Below are 9,420 nucleotides of genomic sequence, written 5' to 3'. Positions count from 1 at the left end.
GGGTTGTTTTCAGGGCAGATGTAGCTTTAAAGTCACTCATGAGGAACCTGGGTTGGTGACTAAAACCTTCCAGGCTCATCCTTTCCTCTCTCAGTTGAAATAGAAGTTTCTCAGAAGAAAGACTTAGGCCAGTCCCTTGAATTTGGGGGAATCTAGTCTTGGTGGGCTCCTACATAAGCTGGTGACATTTAGGTGGGAAATGAGGCCACACAAGAGGCACAGCCCTGGTTACCAAGAGCCTCTGCAGCAGCCTCGTCCCTTGCTGGCACAAACAGTCCTTTAGGAAAGAAGCATTTGGGTTACTTAAGAATCAGCAGCTCAACTCTTGATTCTCCAGTGACAAAAGACACAGCAAGCTTGCCAGGACAATGGGAGTCTCTGCCACAGTCATTCATAGCAAAACTTTATTGAACAGAAAACTCGGCAAAGGTTTTACCTCTGCCAAGTCGCCACCCTCGGTTTAAAGGAAAGCACTGCATTTTAAAAAGCAATTATACATAAGTCTCTCCTAGAAAAGTCCTGCTAACATGTCTAGCAATTCACTGATTATATAAAGTAGTACACTTAGTGTAATTTGAACATTCCAACAGGAATCAAATCGAACCAGCAGAACCATTTCTGCATCTATGACTTCCATGTAGAGCACACATGCACACACGTCTATGACTTCCATGTACAGCACACATGCACACACATCTGGGGAGGTGCTCAGGCAGAACATGCGACCCTGGGCCTTCTGCTTACAGTGCCTATGAAACTACATACAGTATACATTAAAGCTCTTCAGAATAACGACATGAGGGGCCCTGTTCAGTTTGTACCATGGCTTCATGTCTTAGTTTGTGCTTTTGCTTGGCACAGAAGCACATGTCATCCTGTGGGTTTTCAATGACTCTGTCGAGTCCACGCCAGGGGAGGAAAAGGAGCTGGAGCCAGACGATCCAGTCCGAGCTGTCAAAGCCACCAGCGACAGAGCACAAGGGCCATCAGTTGGCTAGGGCTGGTGGGCCTTCTGGAAGAAGAGAGGCAAAGAAAGTCTTGAAGACTAGCCATGCTGTGCTCATAAACGAGGGGCTGGTGTGCTCAGGGTCCAGCACTTCGCGGTCTGGGGGGAGGCGGTTGGGGTCTTCCATTTCAGGGTCCATACCTCCCTATAGGCAAAGACACAACAAAAAAATGATTAGGGTCTAGAACAACACCTATCCTGAAGAAGTCAGGTCTGGATAAAGCCTGGCAGGCTGACAAGCACTGGGGATGAGCCCTTGGCTACAGGAGGTACCTCTCCAATTCTATAGCACATCTACAATTGACCTTCCATAGTTCAAACACTTCCCTTGGCCAGCGTCAGAGAAGGGGCCTTCGGTTACTATCAAATAGTAATTAACTTTGCTGCACGCTAACTAGTCCTCTAATTTGGGCCATGCCCTGAGCTGAAAGACCAATCTGGCATCTCAGTGTTCTAAAAGCAGACTACAGAGGCAATTTCCGTGATAAAGTATACCCTTCAGGATTATGCATTAATCTGCCTTATGACGAAAATCTATTCTGAGATGTGGTTATGTACCCAGTCAATTTGAATAACTATCCACCAGCAGTTTCCATAGTTAAGTATACAGTTACATATCTCTTATTCTCAAAATGTGGGTCAACCCCCCATCATTACATATGCAAAAATCCCAATTGCCATATGCCTATATAGAATATTGAAAGTCTTAAAAATAGTTGCCATAAGAATAATTTAAAAAAAAAAAAACCTAAAATACTTAGCCTTAAAAAATGGCAAACCACTAGTTTACAAGTCTGCAAGCTCAGGACTAGAGCGGGCTGGGCAGTGAGGCCTGTACCTGGAGGTTATTGTTGGGGTCCTGGTTGGCAGCATCTCGAGGACCACCATCATCCGGGAAGTTCTGAACTGGCCTCTGTCTGAACGGAAACCACCCGACGTGGTGCCTTTGAAGGAAGCACAAACATCTCAGCTAAGTCACTGTAGGATTCACACAAGAATCTGAAGGCCCCAAAGCTTACGCGATACTACCTGTGCAGCCAGTCTGCCAGCCCCTAGATTCTCTCAGGCCTCTGGTCCTTAAAAGCAGGGGGTGTGTGTTTTATTCACCGGCAGTAAATAGTAATAGCAATTCTGCCTTGGCTACAGAGTGAGGTCAATGCTATTGACCAACTCAGCAAGACCCAGCCTCAAAAAAAAAAAAAAAAAAAAGAGAGAGAGAGAGAGAGAGAAAGGGACGAGCTGAAGCTATAACTTAGTGGAAAGTGCCCACTTGCCTGGAGAGAGGCGGGGCAGCCTAGGGTTCAACTCCAGCCTCACAGCATCAAAGCAAACCAAACTCAACAGATATGGTAGATATAATCATATATAAAGCTGCTGTAATCATATATATGTGTATGTGTGTATCTCTCTCTCTCTCTCCATATATATATATATATATCATATAATAACAACCTTAATTTGGTCATAGAAATATTTGATTCTAGACATAGAAATGTTTGATAAAAGGCTTTAACTGGGAAAAAAATCTACAAAATTCAACTTTCAAGACAAAATATTAAGAATGCTTGTGCTTCTTACATTTTGAAAAACTAAAATAAAACCCAATTTTACTATAAAGGAAAACTTCCTTCTTTCCGTTCTAACCAGTGACCTATCCTTCTAGGCCAAGCTTTCTGGGGCTATGTCCTCCAGGTGAGCTCTCCTGCACACTGCTGGAAACTTTGAAGCATATCTTCCTGTCACCTACTTAACTACAACCAGCCCCCTAGCTGGGAAATCCTTCAGACACTGCCAAATGTCCCCGGGAGAAAGATGCAGAATTATCTCCAGCTGGCAGCTGGAGCAAACACAGGGTGTGCGAAGGGTCACTGGCCCTGCATAGCTGTGACGACGCTGTCTGAACTTTGTCCTGAAAGGCAGCTACGGCCTGATAAAGGACACCCTGTCCTTCTGGAAACAAACACAGCCTCTTATGCTTCAGGGTGGCTCTGTACTGTACTTCATGAGTCTGACAGCTCATTTATCCACCGACCAGACGATGAAAATATTTTTCTTTTGCTAACACAGGATTTCTGCATTCCAAAAAGTGCCAGAGTGACAAAAATGTAAACACACCTCCTTTAAGGGTCACAGGCTGAAAGAATCTATCTATACTCAAGTGACAATATAGTGTCATTTTCAGTAAAGGTAGAGAGAGCCCACGTGCTTACAGGTACATGACTACGGTGGCGCCCATGACCATGAGGAATCTGCTCAGCGAGGAGTAGAAGTAAAGGATGCTGAGGAAAACGGAAAATGTTGCTGCAGAATAGGTCCAATCCAACCAGTCTCGGTTTATCTCATCATCTTCCTCCACCAGGGGGCCACCTTGTGCATTCATCCGCAAGTTCTGATTGGCTCCAGGATTGACAACCGCTTGAGCAGCTGCATTCTGATTGGCCGGCTGGTTTTCTGCTGGAAACTGGTTGTGTATAGGAGCCGGAGCCGGTGTAGAGACCACAGGTATCTCCTGTGCACTTGGTGTCGGGACAAAAGCTCCTGATGCAGCAGTGGCAGCTAAGCTAAAATAAAAACAGAAGCAGATGCAGCTGAAGGCAGGGTGTCATGGAGACAGGCTCTCTCCGCAGGTTAGGCAGTACTAGACATCATATCTATATGATGTCTTTTCTAAGAAGAGCTATACCGCAAAGCGTATCTGGAACTAATTCTACATCAATAGACAAGTCTTGAAGCTGCTATCGTTTCTACCCTACTCCATCCAGAACCACAAAAGACAGGGTTCTAGGAGTCGGGAAAACACACCTGTCTCTCCATTTGACACAATGGCAATGATGGGATTTCTTGCCATTCCCAGCAGCCACACCCACAGTAGGACTCACTATTGCATGTAGTACTGCCTTGCATAGATCTGCTGGAACCAGGAGAGCTGCAGCCACCCATACGTTGTGTAGCCAGAGAAGCCAGGCCCCAGGCCTTGGAAAGTCTGCTGGACAGTCTCAGGCCTGTACGCAGATTCAAACAAAAGAACATGTCGAGTTAGTCCAGGATGACAAGCTTAATACTAAATTATAATCAGCAATAACAGTCAAAGAGACAGGACAGATGTCACAGTAGCCATCTCTATGATGCACCCTGGAAGTCGAGGACAGCAGCGCTGTGGCTCATCAGATCCCATGGGAAACAAGAGCCCCGTCCTGCCCTGGAGTCTCATTGTATTGGCAGGGAGTTGCTGGACGCTTTCTGCACAGCCGTGCAAACAGACTAACGCTTCCCCTCTCAGGTCTCACTCGGGATTAAATCCACGGATCATGCTTTAGAGGGGAGTGCCCAAGTCCTCCCTGACCCCAGGGTAAGAGTCTACACTGTGGCGCTTCTGAGTGCCGTGACAACCCTCTCTGTGTTTACTGCTCATCTGGTATCCCACACAGGTTGATAGATACCCAACAGCCTTGTAGAAAGATTCCACCCTAATTTACAGAGAAAGCCCAAGTGCAGCTCAGAAAACTAGGGGACTCGTACAAGCTCACAAGCCAAAGGAACAGGCCTGGACTTTCAGACACATCTGTGCTGGGCCAGGCATGCACCAGCCTTCCTTCCCTTGCTGGGAGCAAGCATCTGAGAAGCTGAGGGGCTGTGTACTTCCCCTCCACACTCCCCTGTCTCTGTGTAAGTCCTGGCTGTCCTGGAACTCGATCTGAGATCAGGATGGCCTTGAACTCAGCGATGTGCCTGCCTCTGCCTCCTGAGTACTGGGATTAAAGGAGTGCGCCACGATGCCCAGCTTAAATACGCCTTATTTTTATATTGACACAAATGAAGTACAATCGTGTTCTTCATGGACACTCACCTAGAGATGTTCTCCCATCCGGAGGGAGAAAGGTTCCGAAGAACTTCTCTTTGCCGTAAACCATCACTTGAGGAGTCCCCAGGATGCTGTGTCTGATTAGTGTTGTCCGGCTGCTCCGTGGATTCAGCACCCTAAATTAAGTAACATAAACGTCAGAACAAAGGGCCTGATGCAACTCTTTGCAATCAAGCTAAAAGAATTACTTTGCTACCAGTGGCTTATAGCCCTCTCCCCACCCCACAACCTGACAAAATGAACATACAGATACTAGGGCTGAGGAATGTAGCCCAGTGGTAGAGCTCTTGCCTTGCCTGCGTGAGGTCCTGGGTTCAAGCCCCAGCAAAAGCTCTCTATGCAGACACCAGTATCGAGACACACATACAAATAAAAAAGATAACCCATGTTTTTCTACTGTAGTCTCAGAAAATCTTCTGAATGCAGCTATTATTACTGAGAATGCTTCCCACTGAAGCTAAAATGTACAGTGTTAAACCCAGGAGTAGGCCTAGAAATCAATGTGACAGACAGGATGTGCACATATAACTTGGCAGCAACGTAAAGGAAAAAGAATTTTCCATGTGATACTCAGAAGTTGTGAGAAATACAAGTGAAATACAAATTTAAGTTAAATACCACGCTAGAATATGGAGAGTGCACATATAAGCAAGAAAAGCAAATGTGTTTTATTGTCAAAACAAAGTCTTTAGAGATCATGTAATGAAGACTGTGGTCTTTCCCTACCCAAGTCATCCTGACAGAAATTTCTACAGGAAATATGTTTACTTCTCTACTCCTTATAAAATTCATGTTCCTATCCAGGTGGGTGTGACACAGGCCTCTAACCTCAGCACTCAGGAGGCAGAGACAGGCTGATCTTTGGGAATTTGAAGCCAGCCTGATCTACAGAGTAAGTTCCAGGACACCAGGACTACATAGAGAGACACTGTCTTGAAAATAAATAAAGTTCCTTTGGGAAATGTGTTCATTTCTATAACCCCCACTTTCACGTGCCATTCTGGCGCTGTGTTCTGGGCACACAGCAACCTCAGGTCAGGGGACTGCCTTTGCTTTTGCACACGGCACACAAACAGCAGTCTGCTCAGCCCTTAGTGTGCTGAGAACACAGCCTCTGAGACCTGGCATGCCTTGGGGAAATGCGATCAAGTCTCCCTTCGGTTTTACTCAACTTCCTTTCTCCCTCCCTTGAGAATCAGAGACACAAGTAGCTATTATCATAAAAAGATGCCATACCTTTGTGCTGGTTTCTGGCATTTTGGAGGGAATCTTCACATTGCACACAAGGTGCAAAACATGTCGCTTTTCCTGCTGATGTAACAAGAGACACCTCAGGGCCTGACTTCAAACACAAGCGTTCGACACCACCCCAAAGCAAGAGCTAAGGACTACAAATACCTTTGGAAGCAAATCTTGGAGACACTGGTGATCCAACAGCAGCTTCCCAGAATAAATTAACCTCTGGTCCTCTGGACGCTGATCGTAAATGGAAAGAAAAGCACACGTCAGCTTAGATTCCAACAAGTTTTTTCCCCTGCCACCACGGGAAGACTTTTTTTTTTTTAAAGAAAAATTCTCATATATAAAACGTTTATTTAGGAAGTGCTTGACTTTAATCTCAAATATGCAAATAAATTTGGGAAGCAAATGACCCCCTAGCTCATAAAAACTATGCCACTTTACTTCTTATTCACAGGGAAACTGCTTTCTGCTACTAAAAACACAAATTGTATTTCGTGCTTTGGCAGCAATGAACTCTAAAGCCAGAGAAAAAACAATTTACTTTTGATCAGTCTTCTTCTATGCCACCCGATGTTACCTGCTGCTAGAATCAAGAGTCCAACCCATATATTCTCCTCTATACCAGTGACTTTAAGGACACAGAGTCCATATGCCTTTTTATAATTCTCATCTCTAAAATCAATTTTTAAATTTCTCCTAAGCCATATTTTTAAAAGTATGTCCTTAAAAGCAATGGCCTCAAAATAATGGCTATTACCCCACAGGTCACCAGCCTACACACCAGAATAACCCACTAAGCAAAACTTGGAATTAAGATGTTCCTTCCAAACAGCCTGAAATAAAAATTAAATTAAATTAAATTTTTAAAAAACTGAGCTCATATCTAGACTCTCAGCAAAAAGGTAGCTCAGGCAGAAGTTTGAGGCCATCCTGGGATATGAATGAGCTGCAAGCAAATCTGGCTAGGGAGACCCTATCTCAAAACACTGCTTCCCAAAAGACCAGGAAAACTGTACCCACCTAGGCATGGTGGCACATGCCCACAAGCCTGGCACATGAGAGGTAGAGGCAGAAAGATCAAGAGTTTATGGCCAGCCTCAGACTATTAGGAAGCCTGCATCTTCTTATCAACATCCATAAGGACTTTTTGACACTACACCTAAAACACATATTGGATGCTGTGCTCCACGCTGTTTGGACTGCTTTACCGACAAATGCTGTGCACACCAATTTGCAAAATGCTGTTCTAAATGTGAAACCAACCACCAGCAAACGGTAAAAACCAAACTGACCCTCTGTCCTCACCTGGAAGGCCAATTTGAAAATAAAATGTTAAGCAAATAACTATAATAAACTTTTATCATCACCCAATGATAAGTACTACTACAGAAAAAAAAAACATGAACATGCCTTCTTCCTTAATTACTGAGAGACTCACACTATGTATAGCCCAGTCTGCAAGACATGCTCCTCCTGCTTTGGCCTCTCCAGTGACATGACAGAAGCGCACCACTGCGTCCATTCCCGGTATTTTTGTAAGGTACAGATTTGTACACCCAGGAGACCTACTGGTATTTACCAGCTTAGGTCTTCAAATCCAAGGGGCCCAATGTTCCTCGCCTGAGGAAAACAGGCCTCAAAACAGCTTTTACAAATGATGCAACCAGACCCGACAGGAGCATCATTTATGCACCTAACTGCCACCTCCCAACAAGAACACCTGGTTTCTTGAAAACAACCACGGAGATCCTGCACACTGCCCCGACCAGTTCCAGGGGCTTAGACGCTTACACCCAAAGTGATAAAGTTCCTGGCCAATTCTAAAAGGAAAAGCCTTGTTTACATTCCCGACAACTCGGAACAAAAACAAACTGAAACCCACGCGCCACAGCCGGTTGGAGCTCTAAGGCCACACTGTTCAAAGTCCTCATCTGCAGCCACCCGATTGCCCTCTCCTGTCGGATCCAGAACTGTACTCGTGGACACTTACATAACATCAGAGAACAAAGTAAATACAGGAAGGTCCAGCGCACAGCCTCCGTCACGTGGCAGGGACCGGAGGGGTGGGCGGGGCTAAGGAGCTGTTGACAGATGTGTCAACCAAAGGGGGCGGGGGAGGGGTGGGGAACCCCACGGAACAAGAAAGTCTCCTAACTGACCCACGGTTGTCATCAAATCAGACTCAGGGCTTCCTTTCTCAGTCATCCTTCGCTAGAAAGTTAAGGGGGCTCCTCCCCGAGACTAAGTGCGGCGCGACAGGGAGGGGCGGCCAACGGAAGGCTGCAGGAGAGGAGCCATGTCTAGCCTATGGGCGTGGGACCTTCAGAAGTTGGTGACTGAGCACGCACCCCACCCTCTAGCCAATGGCCCAAGCTGGCACATATACTCGTCTGCCCTCGGTACACCCAGAAGTCTCGTTTGGCAACATTTACTTTTCTTATTTCTACCCATCAGATGCAAGCCGAACTGGGAACACCCAGTCAATCACTTAGTAGTTTGTGGAGGGTCACTGGGACTCGGATGGGGAAATGACTCATTAAGGTCAAATTACTGTTTCCCTGGGAGGATGAGGAGGGGGTACAGGGACGTGGGGCAGATGTGTGACAGCCTTGGGAGTTAGGTGTAATGGGAGGTGAAGAGATGAGGGGCTAGAAGAGGGCAAGCGCGGACTGGTGGAGGCCCAGAAGAGATGACAAGCGCTAGGGCGAGCAGAGGGGCACAGGAGACGGTTGGGCAGGAAGGTGACTCGCGCCCTGTGGTGTGTGACAGGTGAGTTCAGGCAACCCTGCAGGCGTGGTACCCCGGGGTCCCACTCACCGGGCGCTCGGGGTAGACTCGGCTCAGGTGGGCCTTGAGGCGACTCACACTCCAACTGCGGTCGCCACTCAGTTCCAAGTCGCGGTGGCGCTGATTGGGGCTCTTCACCAGCAGCGTGACGGGCTCGGGCTGTGGCTCGGGCTCCATGTCTGCGTCGCTGGCGGCTCGACTGCGCTCAGGGATGCCGAACGGGCGGCGACGCAGCCGTCTGAGACCATACAACGACACTTGGCGTCTTTGGGACACGCGCCCCCGTCTCGGGTACCTTTTATGGGCGCCCCGTGCCAGGGCTCCGCAGATAGCGCTCTCTGTGGCTGCCATCCATTGGCTGAGACAGAGGTCAGTGTCCAACGTGGCCCAATCAGCGCCCGGAGAAAGGCGGAGGAGAGGCGGGCTAAGCGCGAGGGTGCGGGCTGATGCAACCCGCCGTGGTTGCGTCATCCTGAGTCCCGACAGCGGCGCGGGAGCGGGTCTTCGGCGGCCATGTCAGGGT

General features: G+C 47.3%; 1 protein-coding gene across 2 annotated transcripts; it reads right to left on the bottom strand.

Annotated features, from left to right (window-relative positions):
- Nucleotides 1-375: 375 nt before the first annotated feature.
- Herpud1 (homocysteine inducible ER protein with ubiquitin like domain 1) lies at nt 376-9,420 on the bottom strand. Of its 2 annotated transcripts, none has more exons than XM_021170084.2 (8): nt 8,928-9,420; nt 6,267-6,344; nt 6,105-6,176; nt 4,854-4,984; nt 3,886-4,008; nt 3,217-3,567; nt 1,845-1,950; nt 376-1,151 (listed from the first exon to the last, which is right to left on the bottom strand). In XM_021170084.2, the coding sequence occupies exons 1-8, from the start codon at nt 9,366-9,368 to the stop codon at nt 987-989; spliced, it is 1,467 nt and encodes a 488-aa protein (XP_021025743.1). In that variant the 5' UTR covers nt 9,369-9,420; the 3' UTR covers nt 376-986. The 2 variants fall into 2 exon arrangements, with proteins under 2 accessions (XP_021025743.1, XP_021025742.1); XM_021170083.2 differs by having other exon boundaries at nt 6,105-6,179; nt 8,928-9,415.

This window comes from Mus caroli, chromosome 8 (assembly GCF_900094665.2).
Source record: "Mus caroli chromosome 8, CAROLI_EIJ_v1.1, whole genome shotgun sequence".
Lineage (NCBI taxonomy): Eukaryota > Metazoa > Chordata > Mammalia > Rodentia > Muridae > Mus > Mus caroli.
Note: the sequence above shows the minus strand (reverse complement) of the source record. Positions and strands in the feature narration are given on the sequence as shown.

Bases quoted from the DNA above. Each gene is read 5' to 3' on its own strand.
- Herpud1 (XM_021170083.2), bottom strand. From the start codon at position 9,368: ATGACGCAACCACGGCGGGTTGCATCAGCCCGCACCCTCGCGCTTAGC. The intron at 6,180-6,266 runs GTATTTGTAGTC...TTGTTACATCAG, and splicing joins TCCAAGATTTGCTTCCAAAG to CAGGAAAAGCGACATGTTTT. The intron at 4,009-4,853 runs GTGAGTGTCCAT...ATCTGCGTACAG, and splicing joins GGATGGGAGAACATCTCTAG to GCCTGAGACTGTCCAGCAGA.